This window comes from Sorex fumeus, unplaced genomic scaffold (assembly GCF_029834395.1).
Source record: "Sorex fumeus unplaced genomic scaffold, SorFum_2.1 ptg000128l, whole genome shotgun sequence".
NCBI classification, from domain to species: domain Eukaryota; kingdom Metazoa; phylum Chordata; class Mammalia; order Eulipotyphla; family Soricidae; genus Sorex; species Sorex fumeus.
The window spans coordinates 14,521,536-14,540,500 of record NW_026606185.1 but is presented as its reverse complement, the minus strand read 5'-3'; the positions used below and the strand labels follow the sequence as shown (position 1 = coordinate 14,540,500).

Genomic DNA, 18,965 nt, shown 5'->3' with positions numbered 1-18,965 from the left:
AAACCCTACAAACTCACAGCAGTTTTCTTACTATATGATGTGTAACTCTGGAGAACCTGGCAGGCTACCAAAAGTATCCTGCCCACACGGCAGAGTCTGGCAAACTCCCTGTGGCATATTCAATATGCCAAAAACCAGTAACAATGATGGTTCTCATTCTCCTGACCCTGAAAGAGCCTTGAATATGGCACTTTTTAAAATCTCAGGGCTAGGACAAAGGAGACATTACTGGGGCCTGCTCGAGGCAATCGATGACCAACAGGATGACAGTGACAGTGACAGTGATGATATGTAAGAGTGTAACATACTCTTTTCCTTGGCTTTAGTTATAGGACAGTCTTAATGAATGGGATCCCAGCTAGCTAGCATGCTTAATTAGCTACAACATCTAGAATCGAGCGGGCCCAGTAACGTCTCCATTGGAGACTTTGTTGTTACTGTGTTTGGCATATCGAATACGTCATGGGTAGCTTGCCAGGCTCTGCCGTGGGGGGCGAGATCCTTTCGGTAGGTAGCTTGCCGGGCTCTCCGAGAGGGGTGGAGGAATCGAACTCGGGTCAGCCATGTTGGCTGCGTGCAAGGCAAATGCCCTACCGCTGTACTATCTCTCCAGCCTGGAACGATAACACAGCGGGTAGGGCGTTTGCCTTGCACGCAGCCAAAACATGGCCGACCCGAGTTCGATTCCTCCGTCCCTCTTGGAGAGCCTGGCAAGCTACCAAGAGTATCTCGCCCGCACGCCATAGCCTGGCAAGCTTCCCGTGACGTATTCGATATGCCAAACACAGTAATAACAACATGTCTCACAATGGATACGTTACTGGGCCCGCTCGAGCAAATCGATGAACAACGGGAGGACCGTGATCTAGAATCATCAGTTAGTGAAACTGTTGATGTTCTCTATGTGTACACTGACATATGCATTTTTTTCACTCTTGTATTATAAGAAAAAAATGGGGGAGAGGACATTTCATGGTTTAAACAGGGTTGTTACCTATTTATTCCAGTGTCTCTACATACAAAGAAACAAATACCTGTTCTTTGATGACAAAAATAATTTTTATTATTTATTGCAAGCAATTTTTCTCTTTTATCTTTATTACTTATTCAAACAAAATTATACGTTACCCCAGTAAAATGCTTTATAATCATCTTCCTGCTTTCCATCCTTTCAAAATGTCCCTCATTGCAACAGGTATTTTTCTTCCCATGATGTTACATTATTTTAAGTCTTTCGGTAGTTGTGCATCATCTCTGCAGTTTAATTGATGTTCAGTGGGACACTCTTCGTGGTGATGGCTCACCTTTCTTGTGGCCTCTCTTTCCTGGGCCACCCTGCCGTCCCTACTCCCTGAACTGCTCACATTCCTCTTGTGTGGCCCTCTCCTACCTGCCTTCTCATGTTTGCTTGTGCCTTTTATTGCTGCCTAGACAGCTTCTGTATTCAGTCTTCAGAGCATTGCTGCTCCTTCATAAATCCTCCCAGTGCCACTTAAATAGTACCATTTAAATAGTATCTGTCCCTCGGAGACTTTCTGAATGAGTCCCAAATTTGGAGTTGACATACCCCACACGATTCAGTGAACATCATATTCCTGGATTAACCAGAAGTCTGACTTCTCTCCTTAGTGGGCACACCACATCTTAAGAAGGAAAACTTGGAGTACAGAGATAAGAAAAGCTTACACTTTTTCTCCCCTTAAGCTGAATCTTGTATTTCAAATGACCTTTTAATTCCCAGGCTTGTAATAAAGGTAACACTCACAAGAAGACTGTCCTCATTTTCTATACCAAGTGAGCCAAGTAAATGCTATAGATCGTGATTAACTGTAGAACCAAGAGACCATTTCTCTGACCTGACAGCAGTCTTGCTTTATCGTGATTTGTTTAATCAAGATTCTGTATACTTTAAAGGAAAAGATTATAAAGGAATAAACACCAACCCTATTTTTTCCATCTGAAATTCAGTAGCACTTTAGAGTGCTAAATTATTCTGCCGGGGAACCCTGGAGTTCCTCTTCTTCTGGCTGCTTACTTTGATTGGCACTGTCCTGCACTGACAGCCGAGCCAGGTCTATGAACTGTGCTCATTGTCAGATGGGAGCAGTAATAGAGATTTCACTCCAGACATGCAGAGTAATGTAAAAAGCTTCCTGCTTTTTGATGATTCGAGTGATTCTGGGTTTTTACATCCTGTGAGATTCTAGCCTTGTGAATGACCAATGCCTCTTCCTCTGCCCTTGGACTCCAGCTTCCTTCCCAGAGCTCTTTTTTATTCTCTCTCCCTTTATTTTTTGATAGTGGGACCAAATAGCTTCAAGGTTCAAAAAGGCATCTTGATACTTCTTTAGGCTTCCGGTAACTTACACATTCAGAGCAGTGGCGAATCTGCACTTGTTAATTTGAGTAGAACTCACAGACTATGACAGAGCCTGGCCCTTTGTGTCCTGCCCTCTTTTTTCTCAGTATCACCACTGCACTTTGCGTGGATGCCCCTGGTCTGTCTGTAGTCTGAGTTTAGAGTGAGCCTGGCTCCAGATGACTTTTACAGTTTGAGCTGTGCCATTACTTAGGAAGGAACTCTTGAGGGCCACCTATGAGACTAGTCATTATAAACAACAATAACTTACATTTAGTGAGAACCATGTGTAATGCACTGTACTAAAACAAACAGTCCCTTTTGCTGAAAACTCAGGTTCAATCCTCAGCACTATACACAGTCCCCTGAACACTACCAGGTGTGAACCCTGAGTACAGAGCCATGAGTAAACCCTGAGCACAGCTTTGTGTGGTCCTCAAACAAACAAACAAATTAAAGTCCTCATTAATTCTGAGACTAACTTAAAGCGGAGCAAACTGAAGCTTTGAGAGGTTAAATAATTATTTATTTATTTATTTATTTATTTTTGGATTTTTGGGTTACTCCTGGCTCTGCACTCAGGAATTACTCCTGGCAGTGCTCAGGGGACCATATGGGATGCTGGGAATCGAACCCGGGTCGGCTGCGTGCAAGGCAAACACCCTACCCGCTGTGCTATTGCTCCAGCCCCAAGAGGTTAATAATTTAATATCATAATGCTAGTAGTGCGTTTAACCAATTCTTAGACATCTTAGTTTTCATATGTTAAGACTTTGCCGTGGATATGTGTTTTCATCATTTTATGCTCAATGCGGGTTCCAGACCCAGTAACCACAAGGCAGCAGCACTGATAGTGACACTGTCTTTGTAGGATCCTGGCATAAATGTTCCAGCTTCTCATGTTACTTCCTTTATGTACATCCTTGAAGTTCCGTATCTTGGATCTGATTTAAAATGGGCTGATTTTGAAAACAGAATAAATGTTTGTGCCAAGCATGCTTGGTTTTATTCCCCTTGGCTCGCTTAAAATTATACTTTCAGCTCTGAAAAAAAAACACTATGAAAATCAAACAGGCCTGGTAATAGAACAAGTGGAATGTCTGTGACAGCAGTGGGGCAAGTATTTATCACTGGGGGAATTACTGAATTGCCACATTTTCTCACAGAGCCATAATCACTTACATGGAAAGGAAAATACTCAGCAATAGATGAAACTGTTTTGTTACTGAGATCTTGGGACACAAATGGATTGATTACCTGTCATCTGTGAAGCAGTGCAGTGAAGGCAAGAGACATTGCTAAACCTCTCTTTAAGATTTCTTTAAGAAAAAAAAATTTTCTTTAAGATCTCTTTAAGAGATCAAAGAATGTCAAAGCAATTGGAGCTGGCTGGGCCTGATTCATGGGTCTCTGTGGACTGTTGTCAGAGTCTTAAGTTATCATTAAAGGCAAGTATATTTGTCACTGGCAATAAAATAATGACTCATCTTAATCATTAAAGTCTTGCATCCCATAGCATCCTTTAAGTAGCAGATCAAGTTTCAAACTCTAGTGTCTGGGAAACTTTCACCCAGATCTGGGGCTCTCCAGGATTTTATCACATTTTGCAGGAAACCCATCTCAAGATATAAAGGGGTTCACAAAAAAACTGTTATAACAGCTTCATTGATGGCATCTTTACTGAATGCAGAGAATATTTGAAGCAGAATCTTCCCCAGCTCCCAGTATCTAGTGACTTGAATTGAAATCTCTTGTACTAGCCACTTCATAAATGATTGCATAGTTAATCCCCACCTCCTTCTCCCACCCCCATGCAGAAAATTATGCTGTCCTTCAGACCTAGATCCCCTAACAAGGAATTCAGGAAATGCTTCCTCGCATCATAATTACAACTACTGGGGTTGGCAGAAGTACAGGGAATAGTACCCTTCTTCCCTTGGTTCTAAGTTAGCAGATAACACAGGTGTCAGACAAAAAGGATTATAATCATTAGATTCAAAATAAATACGCCAGCAGAAGACATAATAGACAGACATAGATCTGTGGTAGGCTGAATTCCAGTTTGTCCACCTCAAAAATTTTAGACTGTGAAGACAGGGGAGGCCATCAAAATGCATCTGTTTTATAAACAGGCTGGTTTTGCAAAGAGAAAGAAAAATGGCCAGGTCAGGCACACTTATTTCCTGCTTTATTCTGTCAGCCTGGGCCACCTACTCATGGGCTGAATGAGGGTTGGGAAGAGAATACCCAGAATTTCACTTTAGAGCAAAGTTTCCCAGGCTTTCTTAGCTTGTTGATCAGGAAAAATAACCAGCGTTCTCATGAAAATATACCTTCTTTGAGGGAAATCACAGAAAATGCCTTCACCATTGCACTCGAGGCTACTAGTACCCATCTGGATTATCCCAACACCCCACCCAGGGGGTAGTATCACTACTCTGGGACACCGTGCTCTAGAGAAAATGCCTCCCTTCTCCTTTGCATGGAATTGCAAGTTCCATCAGAAAGAAAGTCTTCTCAATAGCCAGAAGCATTAGTCTTCACACCACTGGGCATAGATTTCTGATTTGTATTATTGCCTTCACTTAGGGGCTTAAGCAGGTCTGACCCCCTTGATTTAGCTAAAGGAATTGATGATGAGGTTGCATTTAATTGGAACAAGGTATTAATCTTGTTTTAGAATCTTTTCCACAAATCTCTTTTAGTTGAATTATACCAATAGAAGCCTTTTTCTCATTGCCCTTCACTTTCTTGAAGATCTACTTGAACAGTCCAAACCTGTCCCTTTCTCCCAAGGCCAACATTCTGCTCAAAGGAAAACTCCAGGAATTCCCATGTGGAAATCTCAACACTGAAGGGATTAATGAAAGATTAATTCATTCCTCAGCGTCATGGCCAATGTAGGAATAGTTTACAAATTTTAGAATGCTTACAATTTTAGAAAGACTATGGATTCCTCCAGTCATTTTTATGATGTTGCTATAAGTGACTATATTACAATCCTAACTTTTCATTTTAAGAAGCCTTATAAGCCTTGAGACATGATTGTCTCTGAAGTTATTTGGATGCTCACTAAAATACATATATGAATAATGACTTTGTGTATATGTTTATTTATGTACATGTATTGCTTCCTCGGGCTGGAGCGATAGCACAGCAGGTAGGGCATTTGCCTTGCATGCAGCCGACCCGGGCGACCCAGGTTCAATTACTCTGCATCTCTGGAGAGTCTGGCAAGCTACTGAGAGTATCTCGCCCGCATGGCAAAGCCTGGCAAGCTACCGGTAACATATTCGATATACCAAACACAGTAACAAGTCTCACAATGGAGACGTTACTGGGCCTGCTCAAGCAAATCCATGAACAACGGAAGGGCACTGACAGTGATTGCTTCCTCATAGGCACAATTCTCACAGATACATTTAAATTTGTGTATTTTTTTTGTGTTTTTCCCTCATTTTTGTACATGTGTCTAGCTTGTTTCATTTTTACCCCAAACATAGGCATTCCATAATAAAGACTTGCCTGTTTGTATTTTTGGGTTTTTTGGTCATGCCAAGCCGTGTTCAGGATTTACTCTTGGCTCTGTGCTCAGGGATCACTCCTGGCAGAGCTCATGGGACCATATATGATGCTGTGAATTAAAGTAAAGTTGGCAGTGTGCAAGGGAAGCTCCTTAACCCTTCCATTATCTCTCCAGCCCCAGACCTACCAATTTGTTCATTATTTCAAAAGTGAATCTCAATGGACAAGGCTTTTTGATGATAACTCCATATGTTTTCTTTATTCTGAATACATGACAGATGGCAGTTTTGCATGTGTAAATTTTAGTCAATGTAAATGTACACTGAAGCCAAATTTAGTCCTAATCTTCCTTTATTCTTTTTGATTTCATGGGGAAAATAAAGTGTGATCTTGTGGTGTTCTTAATCATTAACTTTGTGTCTGTTCAGTTCATTACGAACTTTGTGAGAGTGAGGTTTTGCTAGGGGGAAAATCACAACCTTCCCTCATAGTGGAGAAGGTATCTGATTTGCAACTCAGCAACTATGTTGAGAGCATCCATTTGGAGAGTGAGGGAATAAAATGCATGACCTAGTGTGAACAGATAGGAACCACATCAGGAGGTAGATCATTTGCAGCAATTCTGGGAACTGTCCCCTGGGCCCTTCCCCACCCATCTTCACCCCATCACTGAGGCTAGTGTCTCCCGTTTTTCCTTTCCTCCCTACATATATCACTGAACGTGTCCACCTTCCTGATGACCCCTCCCTCCTCTGCCTTCAGCCCCCAGCTCCAGATTTTTGGTGATTCTAGAACATGTCCATTTCTCTCTTTTTAACTTATGTTTCATTCCCCCCCCCCCATACTTCAACAACCGCCTGTGTAGAAGTACAGTCTTATTTGTTGTTTCCTAGATGCTTGGTGTTGGCCCAGACTTTCCCACGAATTGGCTGAGTGATCTCAGGCTAGTCATGTTTGTTATCTCCATGGACCAACATGTTCTCAGCTGGGCAGTGATCTGTCTCCCAGGACTCTTTCCCACTTCGGAAGGTGACAGCAGAGAGTTGCAAACGCCTGGAGGAGCAGAGTCTGTCTCCTGTTCTCATTTCCCTGCCACAGCGATGGCTCTTTTACCTGATGGACACCGGCAGCCAGCTCTCTTTGCAGCTTACTTCCACTTTTCTTTTCCAGGGCTGGGAGAGGGTTCTGCCCTCCTTCATCCAGACAGCAGATCTCATCCGAGGTCCTTAGAGAAAAGTGCCTGGAGGGCTTTCAAGGAATCACAGTGTCACCACATGCTCAAACATCTCCACAATGGTGCAAGGATCACTGTGCAGATGCCACCTGCAATCGAGGGCCACTGGGTGTCTACCGGGTAAGAGGATCAGGGCCTGGGATGGGACCAAAAGCACTCTATTGAGGTCATTTCTTTGGGTTTCTTAGATGCATAGAGACTGTATACAATTGTTGCTCTGTCTCAGTCAGCTGTGGATAAACCCATCTGTCATTGGTGGGATGAAAAAGCCATACTGTGTAGCTGGACCTGTGATATTTGCATAGGCACTGAGCATACACAGAATTTTCTTGTCATTAATCTCCAAATAATATACTGTAACAGCTATAAACCCAGCATCTACATTTTATTGGGTATTGCAAACAATCTACAGTTAATATAAACTATAAGGGAGGATCTGTGTAGGTTACATGCAAATACTATACCATTTTATATAAGGGACTTAGCATCCTGGGTGTTAGGTATCAGTGGGGGCTCTGGAATCAGTTCCTGGATCTCGAAGGAGGACTGTATTCTATAAACTTAGATGTTGTCTAAATTCTAATTAAGAGCTAAGCAACTCTTTGGGACTCTGGCTGGTAAAGAAACTCAAGCTAAGTGCTGTAAAAATCTTAGCTAAAGCAGAGCTGATATTGTACCACAAGGTGTGAGTGAATGGGTCCTTGTTTACTAAACTCTGTAGGACCATTCCTGTATAAAAAGAAACCATTAGCAAGTGAAATCAGGAATCTGTGTTTCACCAACCCTGAAACAGGACTTGCCAGCGTCTGATGCTCTAAATATTCTGGTAATTTAATATAGCTTCGGGGTTCTAAGAGTAAGTTAAAAGGCGGTCATGCTACCTCTACTACCCAGGGCATCATTCTTGGATTCCTTTCCAGGCTGTGGTGCTGAGATGTTTCCTAGTTTGAGCTCTGAGCTCTAGCTTATCTTCTAATAGAGTTTTTAAAAATAGCCTAGAGGCAGACCTACATTTGTATTTCTACTGTTAAATAGTGGAGAAATATAAAGACTAACCCTGGGATCTGATGACTTCTCCAATGCAGCCTCCAGGCACCTTGGGGAGAGATCACATGAATACAAAGAAGAGAACAAAGGAATTTTAAAAGAGGATAAAGACCCAGAGGGTGCTTTTTTTTTCTTTTTGGGTCACACCCAGCGATGCTCTGGGGTTACTCCTGGCTCTGCACTCAGGAATTAGTCCTGGCAGTGTTTGGGGGACCATATGGGATGCTGGGGATTAAACCCGAGTCGGCTGTGTGCAAGGCAAAAGCCCTACCCACTATATTATTGCTCTGGCTCCCCAGAGGGTGCTTTTCTTTTAGAAATGGGATTTTCAAAATAACCACATGATAAATATTGGGCAAATTGAATTCCACATTCTTTGAAATAATGTATCATCTCATTCAACAAATATTTCTTGAGTGCACAAACCCTTGCCCAAATGCACCAGATACTAGTCTAGATTTTGTGTATAGAGCAGTGAACAGAATAGAAAGGACACTGGCTTCCATGTGACTATGGACGGTAGGAAAAGCGGTGCCCAGTTCAAAGACTGTTGTAGCAGTTGTGGCTTGAAATGACAGGTTTAGGTGAGGGTGGTAGCCAGGGCAGGAGAGGTGACTGGATTTGAGATGTGCTGAATCACAGATCTTAGTACATCAATAATGTCTCACAAAGAAGTGACCTCTAAACCTCAAAGAATGACATTTCTCCTGATTTCCAGGACGGATTCAGGAGAAGCAAATGGAGAATCAGATTTCCTCTCCTTTTTCACAGTAAACTCAAAGTGGCTTAATGTCTATAGTTTGTTCTTTGACATCAATTTACAGACTTTACTGAGTAAATGGTACTCACTTTGAAATAGCACTGATTTGTTCGTTTGTTAACTAAAAGGTTGAACTGTTAAGCAATCTTGACAGCCAATGATCTTTGGGATGTCAACTCCCCTACTTGACTGAAGAATATCAAATTAATATATTCTATATATAGAATTACTATATATTAGACATATATTTTGGTAGTGTCTTTGACATGCATGACATGTATATTATGTGTGTTATGAATTAAAAGGCTTAAATTGGGGGTTGGAGTGATAGCACAGCGGGTCGGGCATTTGCCTTGGACGTGGCCAATCCGGGTTCGATTTCCAGCATCCCATATGGTCCCCCGAGCATCGCCAGGAGTCATTCCTGAGTGCAGAGCCAAGAGTAACCCCTGTGCATCGCCGGGTGTGACCCCCCAAAAAAAGGCTTACATTGTTGAGAAGAAAATCATATTGTATCTAACTAGGATCCAACAAAAAGTTAGCAATGGATGAGTTCTCGGGCACTGCCTTGGAGAAAAGTCCGATTTTGTCCTGGAGTGAGATGTACTGCATATATGTGAATTGGTGAAAAGCACCTTGAGGATGATTGTGAGCTGAAAGTTATCAAGCCATTTGTGTTTCGTAGACCTGGTACATGCATTTCTAGCCTAGGAATCTAGTGTTTAAATAAGACCACTGAAAACATGCACACACACACACACACACACACACACACACACAACATCTTGCCAAAAGTACAAACAGTAGGGACCCTATTTATGTTACACATCCTTTCTTTCTCTTAATTTTCCTCATAGAGGGAAAATGCATTTTGATTGGATGGCATGGTGAGGTTCTGATTACCTCTACCTGGTGTTCTCCTGAAATGATTCCATATCAGGATGGAGGGACCTTTGACCCCAGTTGCTTGCGGTTTATAAATCAAAAGTATTCGGGAAAACAGCCATTCCCAACCCGGACTCAGGGTGCTTAGTTTATAGACAAGTCCTGAGTTCTCCTTCCTGCAGCCACCCAGAAAGAACAGATGGGGGCCTGTCCTTCTCTGCTCTCCTGGCTTGTTCACAGGGAAAAATGATAGACTTCTCATCAGGGAATACATTCTACCACCGTCTCCCTAGATTCAGCCTTCTGCTTGAGCGCTGTTGATTGTGAGATGTGGGTACGCTTTCTAGCCTCGTGGGCCTTGATTTCTTCCTCTGTAAAATGTAGATGACATGAAAACTCTGCTCACTGAACTGGTACATGTAAAGGACTGGATTGTGTCTGCCTTGGAGTGAGCCTTGGCCGGGATCACTGTTATTTCTTAACTCTATCTTGAAGCTCTTCCTCCAGCATGTGGGCTTAATCAAAACCTCTTTTCTTCTTCAGCTGTGAAGTCAGGTCAGGCCCAGAGTTCATCACAAGGTCATACAGATTCTACCCTAACAATACCTTCAAGGCCTACCAGTTCTACTATGGGGGCAACCGGTGTACAAGCCCTACCTATACGCTCATCATCCGGGGCAAGATCCGCCTGCGCCAGGCTTCCTGGATCATCCGCGGGGGCACCGAGGCCGATTACCAGCTACACAATGTTCAGGTCATCTGCCACACGGAGGCAGTAGCTGAGCGGCTCAGCCAGCTGGTGAACCGGACCTGCCCCGGGTTTGTCCCCGCGGGAGGGGCCTGGGCCCAGGACGTGCCCTACGACCTGTGGCGGGAGGAGAATGGCTGTGAGTGCACCAAGGCGGTGAACTTCGCCATGCATGAACTGCAGCTCATACGCGTGGAAAAACAGTACCTGCAGCATGACCTAGACCGCCTGGTGGAGGAACTCTTCCTGGGCGACATTCACACAGACGCCGCCCAGAGGATGTTCTACCGGCCGTCCAGCTACCAGCCCCCACTGCAGAATGCCAAGGTAAGCCCAAGTCACAAAGCTGGTGACTTCTGTGCTCAAGGGCACTTGGGAAAGGGAGGGTCTGCTGCTGCAGAGGGGGTGGCCATGTGAGCACAGATACAAACCCCAAGTCCCAACACCTGAGTTGGCCACCGACTTGCTCTCTAAGACGCGGCCGCTATTTCTTGCTGTGAGGCTGGTGGTTTGCTCAGAGACTGTTGTCCTGGAGTCGACTTGGCTCGTTGCAGGAAGTCCTTCCTGTGATTGGGAGTGGGAGGCGTGAAGGGACAGCAGAGCCTCCAGTGCCCTCGGCTCAGACCCAGGACGGCAGCAGGCAGAGAAGCATGAAGGGGCTCCAGCACATCCACACACCTCGCCTCAGTGACAGAGGGCCAGCACAGGCTGCAGATATATTCCCTATAGTAAGAGATTCTGAGAGACCATATACACATGCCCTTCCTGGCAGTCAATGGCTACAGCTCTTCTGTTGTGCTATGAGCTGTGCCTATTCATCTCTTACTGTGCAGAGTTTAGAAATTAAGCAACGTTTGCTTTTTGTTGTTTGTTTGTGGACCATACCTGCCAATACTCAGGGCTTACTCCTGACTCTATTCTCAGGAATTACTCCTGGTAGTGCTCAGGGGACCATATGGGATGCCTGGGTCGACTGAATGCAAGGCAAACACCCAACCCACTGTCCTATCACTCCACCCCTTAAATTGGGCTTTAAAGAATTATATTACTTTTTTATTGGGTGGGGCGGGGGGGGAGGACCTCACCTGACTGTATTCAGGGATCACTCCTGACAGGACTTAGAAGATCAAAAGTGATGCCTGGGATCAATTCCGGACTGGCCACATGCAAGGCAAGCACCATACCCATGGTCCTGTCGCTCCTGCCCTAAACTAAAGTTTAGGTATCATCATAGGTAGATATGACATCATCATAGGTAAGGGAGAAAGCCTGATATATCCCACACATGTGGGATTGACTCCTTACCCTGATTTTGGGCTTTCTCTGAGGTGAGTCCACAAGGGGGAGCTGCCACATTGCTGTCACCCTGTTAAAAGTCTCCCTGGGAGGCAGAAGCTACTCAGATGTGAGAGTTTCAGTCTCCTACCCGAACCCACCCCGTTGGTCAGTTTTCACGCTGGATCTTTCTCCAGAATCCACCTCCTCTTCCTTTGATGACGCACCCCACGGCATCACTGTGATCAGAAAGGACAGAAGGGGCAGGAAACAATTAAAACTTTAGTGTTCTTTCCTTGCATGATAGTCCAGCAATTATATGTGGAATTAGCAAGGCGTTTCCTTCCCACAGGCTCAGAGTCTGTGTCTGTCTGCATGTAACAGGATTCTTCCCACTGCGCAGAAGCTCAGCTGTGGGGGGGGGGGCGGTCAGTGGGGAACCCTCTCCGGATGGCTTGCCAGGGTGTGTGTACTTGAGACCCCTTTTCTTCCTTGTCCTTTCTGTTCTTCCGTGACCAGGACCTGCTGGAGGCACTGTTAGCTCTCTGTTTCCCTGTCTGTGCTGTTGGGAGTCAATGTCATGGAAGTCACCTCGGTTGTGATGGTGGGGAATCGCCTTGGCTGAGGCCGCTTTTTTCTGGCTGTGCTGTGTTGGAGGCAGGCGGCGTCCCGGAGCCCGCCAGCTGCTCTTGTGAGGTACAGCTTGGCTGCGGGCATAGACCCAGCGTTCTCTGGGCTGCAGCCTTGGGCTGCTCGCCAGCTGGACTCTACCGGCCCCGAGAGGGAGGTCCATGGCTGAACAGAAGTCAGGTCCACTGTGTTCTTTCTGTCTTGAGGAGGAGGACAGGTGTGTCAGGGCGGGGAGAGGTGAGAGGCCTGCTGCCCATGTCCACCCCAGGCATCTGCTCGGGCCACCCTTTCCACATGGCCTGGCCTGAGCCCCAGGAGAGAAGCAGTCCAGTTTATGGGCAAGCTTGTCTAGGGGAAACTGATCAGAAGTGGGGCCCTCGGCTGAGCCTGCCAGCTTCAGGTGCTACAGCAAGACCCCTTCTATGCCCTGCCATGAGGGAGAGCGGTGGTCCATCCATTTGGCTTCCCCAGTGCACAAGTCCAGCCAACTTTTAAATTCTCTCTGGTGATGGGAGGTAAGTATGTACAGGGCTGTGGAGAAGGGTGGGTGGGGCTGAGGAGGACAAGAGCAGTCCGCAGATTAGCCAGAAATCTCCTGCGTGCCGAGAGCACCAACCTCTCTCTCACCCTGAGACTCTCAGGAAATCTGCTAAGCAAGCAGAGTCCTTTCATCTGGACACACAGCCAAGGGAGCCGAACAACAGAGTCAGTGTCCAGGGGAGGCAGGACAGAGTGGCAGAGCCCGAGGAGAAGGACAAAGGGGGAGAAAAGGCCATGGGCAGACCCTACTCCAGACCTCACCCCGCTGTGGCCACTCACTCACACCTGCCTCACATCCGGCTCAGATTTGGCTTGGTCAACTGCAGGTGCTCACCGGGACCCTCCCATCCCCTTCAACTCTTTCAGGACCAAGGAGGGGTCCTCACTGCTTTATTCTTCCCACTCTCTTCACTCCTGGACTTGCTGCCGGGCTGTGTGCTGGCAGCTCTCCTCAGCAGGAGTTCTTGGAGGTGAGGTCAGTGTTCCTCGGCCCTGCCCGTTCATAGGATTCTCTGCTCCTCTTGGCCTTACTTCTCTCATGCAGCTCTGTGGCCCTCGCTGAACAGTGGCTTTCTGTTGGGAGGGCAGTCTGCACCTACATGCTCGTGGTTCCCCGGAGAAAACGTTCTTACAAGTGAATTATTAAACATTAGCATGGGAATTAGGGATGACAGTGGCCGTCTTAGAATTTTTATAAATAAGAAAGTGGAAAAGGTTCCTCTCTCTCTCTCTCTCTCTCTCTCTCTCACACACACACACACACACACACACACACACACACACACACTCATATATACACACCCATGGTCTAGGGAAATGGGCCAGAGTGGGGATTTGGGAAACGGGAGAAGACACTAGGGTTTGGCTCTTCTGCGTGCATCTGCACTGGGGTATTGGGACTGTTTATTGACCTTCTGGAACCTTAATATTTTCTTTTCTGTCAAGTGGTAAAATGTGGGTTAATGTGCAGAATGTTATCTGGTGCCTGGAAGGGGTTCTACCCTGGAGTAGGGACCTCTGGAAAGAACTGAGAACAAGAATAAGGAAGCTAAGTGTTTGATATGATGCCCACCTATAAACTGTTTCCTCCCATTCTCTCCCCATGCCTTGCATAGGCAGTGCAGGAAGGGTCCCCCCCCAACCCTAAGACGTACCCTCTTTAAACCACTCTGTGACTTAAGAAATATTAAGACTTCAAAGATCTCCAGAGGGCTAGAATGGCAGAAGACCTTGCGTGCAGCTGACCCAGTTCAGCCCCCTACCCTGCATCTGGTTCCCTAAGCACCACCAGAGGCCAGTCCGGAGCACAGAGCCAGCAATAGTCCCACCCCTCACCCCTCAGCCCCCCAATAAAGAAAGAAAAGAAGCTTCGGACTTGAGATACTGTGCATGGCATATGTTAGTAGAAGAAAAGAACAAAGAAAAGAAAAGGTACTACAAGTTTGAGTCATCAGATAACATTCTGTAAGGCTTGTGAGAGATGACAAGTTTACATGGACTTGATCTTTCCAGAAGGGCCCAAGAGAAACCCAGCAGTGATGACCTCTGAGAAGCAGGACAATTGGACAGAAAAGTGTCACTGTGTATCGTGCTGTCCGTCGTCACCTCCACACCATCCCTGTTCAGAGTAAAATCAGGTGCAAAGAGCAAAACTCAGAGTCTCTGGTGGGAGGGGCGGTGACCGCCCCCAGGCTGAGGTCCAGGCCCTGACCAGCCGGCTGCCTGGCGGTGGGGACTTCCTTCGAAGACTGGCCCTGGGGTCGGGGCGGCGCAGAGAGCTGAAAGGGTCCCTTCTTCTCTTGTTGTCCCTGGCATGTACGTCTGCACCCACAGTGTGCAGCCAAGTCATCAGGAAGTATTTAGATCCTTCCCCTGGACAGTTCGGAGAAGGAATAAATGAACTTGGCTTCAGGAGCCTTTGTGGACACTTCAAACGCAAAGGCCCAGGTGCTCTCAGCCTGTGCTGCCGGCAGGGCCCTGGACCGGGAGCACATCCTGGAGGCCACAAGCCCAGGCCCCTCCTTTGAACTTGGCCTCCACTAATTGCAGGTCCGCAGAGACCTGGCTGAAAATTAGTTTAAATGCTAAATTGAGTTTGAAACCCCTAGTCTCAGCCCCTTTGGAAATGAGACACCAAGTAAAAATAGAAACTTTAAATCAACTTGTTTTTCTAAGCTTTATGCAGCTTTGCTGTTGAGGTTCAGAGTTTTATTGGCAAATAAGTTATGTTTGAAGAGAATCAGGTGTGCTGGGAGGATTCTTTCGGGACGAAATCTGGCTGCTCTTCACTTGGAAAAAAAAAATCAGGACCACCTAACAGAGTCCTGAAAGAAGATACTCCGCCCACTTTGAATCTAACATCAGGGCACCCAAGACCCTCTGCCTGAATTCTTGGGCAGCTGAGGGATAAGCTAATGAGGCTTGTTCTTTTTTTAATAAAAATTAGAAGTAAGTGATGGCAGGGGGTCACTGGGATCGCCAGAGCCTCAGGGTCAGACTTGTAAGCCAATGAGGATTTGGTCCTTCTCCAAACCCTCTGCAGAGTTAGCCACAGAGTCATAAATAAAAGGTAGTTGCCTGAAAACCAGACAACTTTCTTCGAACTTCGTGTCTCGAAATACCTACCCCAGCACATCCGTAGAAGCTGAGCTGCACCAAAGCGCAGTTTCATGGTCCAGATCCCATCAGCCTGGAAGAAAGAGCCCCGTGTTCTCTGCAGGCCTCTGTGTAGGCTCAAGACAGGGACCCATCCTTCTGCCTTTGAAGATCGCGCCTCTCCAGACAGAGGTTGGGACAAAGACTATTTACCCACAGGGCTTTCTGATATGTGTGACCTGGACAGTCTTGGTCTTGGGCAGCAGGTTTGGTGTTCGAGCCTGCAGCAGAAACTGAGTTCACAGTGGTCCCACCTTCCACATAGGTCTGGAGGACCCTAGTTGGGTATTGCCAGAGTAACAGGAGGAACTCGGGGCTTGTGGGGATATTCTCTCTGCAAGTGTCACAGGAGAGCAGCTGCAGGGGTGAGGGCCAGATGGACCAGGTGGAGGGGGTAAGTCTGGAAGTCTCAACTTTGAGCTTCATAAGCTTAGCTTTTTTTTTTTTTTTTTTTTTTTTTTTTGCTTTTTTTGGGTCACACCTGGCGATGCACAGGGATTACTCCTGGCTCTGCAATCAGGAATTACTTCTGGTGGTGCTCAGGGGACCATGTGGGATACTGGGAATCAAATCTGGGTTGGCCATGTGCAAGACAAACACCCTACCCACTGTGCTATTCCTCCAGCCCAAAGCCTAGCTTCTTAAGTAACTTCTTATTTTGTAATTTTACCTTCTGCTGGGGGTACAGCTCCTTGTTTCGTGCTTAGGGGTTGCTCCTGGCAGTGCTCAGGGACCCCTGTGGTGCCAGCAATCATACCCAGCCCTCCTGTATGCTCGCTCCCTGGCTCCCTCGGTAATCTGTTTGCAAAATTATTTTCAAAATCTGTTTCTTTCTGATTTACTAATCAGTAAATGTTTTGTATACCTGTGTGATAAGAGTAGTATGCCCAGGGTCACATAAAAATCTCTCAGGCTGAAAAGAAAAAAAGCTTATCGTTTTGCTTGAGTGGGCCCAGTAATGTCTCCATTTTGAGACTTGTTGTTACTGTGTTTGGCATATTGAATACATCACAGGTAGCTTGCCAGGCTTTGCCATGCGGGCGAGATACTCTTGGTAGCTTCCCAGGCTCTCTGAGAGGGGCGGAGGAATTGAACCTAGCTCGACCAGGCTGGCCGTGCTCAAGGCAAAAGCCCTACTGCTGTGCTATTGCTCCAGCATCCAGGTGCAATGAAAGTAATTATCTTTCTTATGATTTGCTGATATTTCTTAGGACAGTAAGAACCTTTGTAAAATAACTGCACAGATTCAAAGTTTCGTAGAAAATCTATTTTTAGGGCTGGAGATAAGAGCCCAAGGGCTAAGGCTCATACTTTGATTCAACCCCTGTCACCGCATGGTCCCCCAAGCCTCAGTGGGTGCAGCTTTGGAGGCCCTGGGCAATGCCCGGGCAGCCCATGTTACCCCAGCACCTCCTCTGACCTCACTTTGAACCTTTTTTCCTTCCTTTGGTAAAGAATCCCTGGACAGGCTCAGCCTCCTGAGCTTTGCCTGGCAGGCTCCCCAAAAGAAAATCCATTTCTGGAAAATAGTGTCAATGCCAACACTTAGACACTTAGATCCACTAACCGTGAGTTCAGACTTTGGGTGCACAACGCGTGCGTTCAGTGGCCAAGAGTGCCTCCCCACCCTACCAGCCGCCACTGACAGAGGGAGTGGGGCCACCGGGCTGTTTGGTAATCAGTCACCATTTATTTGAAGTCTCACCACTTTATAGAGAAATCATGAAGGGCTGGGGGTAGCAATTACATATAGTGTGGCTGAACATGATAAACAATGCATAGATATAAAGCCCTTCAGGAGATACTAAAAAAAAAAAAATCTCATCCTGCTAGGAGATCTGCCCAGGGGAAGAATTCCGTCTAAGGGTGATTACTTTCCCCTTTCCTTAGCCAGTATCCACTTAAACAGTCATCTTAAATTTACTTCTTAATATTTCTAGTCACTTGTATGGACACAGTAAGGGATATTTAAGCTTAAAGAGTGGCTCTCCTGGGGGCATCTCGCTATAGTTCCCAGACTATAGTTCTCAGGCCAAGTTACTCTTTCCTAACCCCAGCAGGATCCTTATTCAGATACTTCTTTTGGGGTCATGACAGAGTTTGTCCATGACTGTGCTCTTATTATATGTTTTATGGCACTTAGCCTTTCCCTTTTCAATGCCAGAGTAACTTATGGCTTGCCGGGGGATCAACCAAGTGTCTTATTGGGACCCTGCTTTTGGGTGCTAGGAACTCAGTGCAGCTGAGGCGTAAGTTGAGTAAATGTGACAGATGCTCAGGAGTGAATATGATTCGGACTCAGTTAACTCCCAAGTTACAAAAGCATAGCATTAACTGTCTTCCTGTGTCTATACAAAAGGACATTGGTCTAAAGCAAACTATGCAACGGGCATAAATGAAAAAGAAAAGCAGTATTTCACTTACATATACCAAATCCAGAGTCCTCCGAAGAATTTGACTTCACAAATCACTGGTCTGATTTGGGGAAGTTAGTGATTAACAGAGCGGAGAAGGAGAGCACAGAGGAGAGGTTAAAGATAACACAGAGTATTGGGAGTTCTGCATCTTACTTGGGAGCACTGTGATGGGCGTAACTCAATAAACTTAAGCTCCCTGTGGGGGCAGAAAGGACAAACCAATGTTATTCAACAACTCTCTCTCTGTCTCTCTCTGTCTCTCTCTCTTTTGCTGGAGGGGAGATGGCGGTACCTTACCCTGCAGTGCTCAGGACTTACTCCTGCTCTACTCAGGGATCACTTCTGGTGAAGCTTGGGGAACTATTTTCAGCACTGGGAATTGAACCATGGATGGCTTCATGCAAAGCAAATGCTTAACCCCTGGACTATCTCTCTGGCCCTCAAGTGTCAAGAAACTTCTTAATTTCAGCATGCAGAAGAGAGTTCATTTGATTTTTACTTCACTTAAATATTCTTCAAATACAAATGCCCAAGGACTCCACAGACTCCCTTTCTTCCTTTTGCCATCATTCCTGATGGCCAGATCCCTTCATGGACAGGGATGTGAGGAGTGGCTTGCTGTGCAGCCAGCCTAAATCCTCTTCCCTGAGAGCAGCACTTGGCTGAGCAGCCTCGGTGCCTATGTTGTGTGCAGGTGTGTTAGCTTCTCCCTGCCTGGTGGGACAAATCAGGGACCGCAGGGCCTCCATCCAGCTCCCAGGCAGCCTCTGAAGCTACAGGAGAAAAGGCTTCATCCAACTTCCTTCTGAAAATGAAATGATCTCTTGAGTTGAATTTGGAAACTCCTAGGATCTCAGATCTAAAAAGCACCCCTCGAGGCTTGCCCACAC

The 18,965-nt window shown here is 46.1% G+C and overlaps 1 protein-coding gene across 1 annotated transcript in view; it reads left to right on the top strand.

Moving 5' to 3' along the window:
* APCDD1 (APC down-regulated 1) overlaps positions 1-18,965 on the top strand; it is a 36,479-nt gene that overhangs the window by 7,072 nt on the left and 10,442 nt on the right. Inside the window, exons 2-3 of the mRNA XM_056137941.1 lie at positions 7,055-7,238; positions 10,354-10,885. Of these exons, the coding sequence (XP_055993916.1) occupies positions 7,055-7,238; positions 10,354-10,885 (716 nt within the window). The remainder of the gene's footprint in view (positions 1-7,054; positions 7,239-10,353; positions 10,886-18,965) is intronic.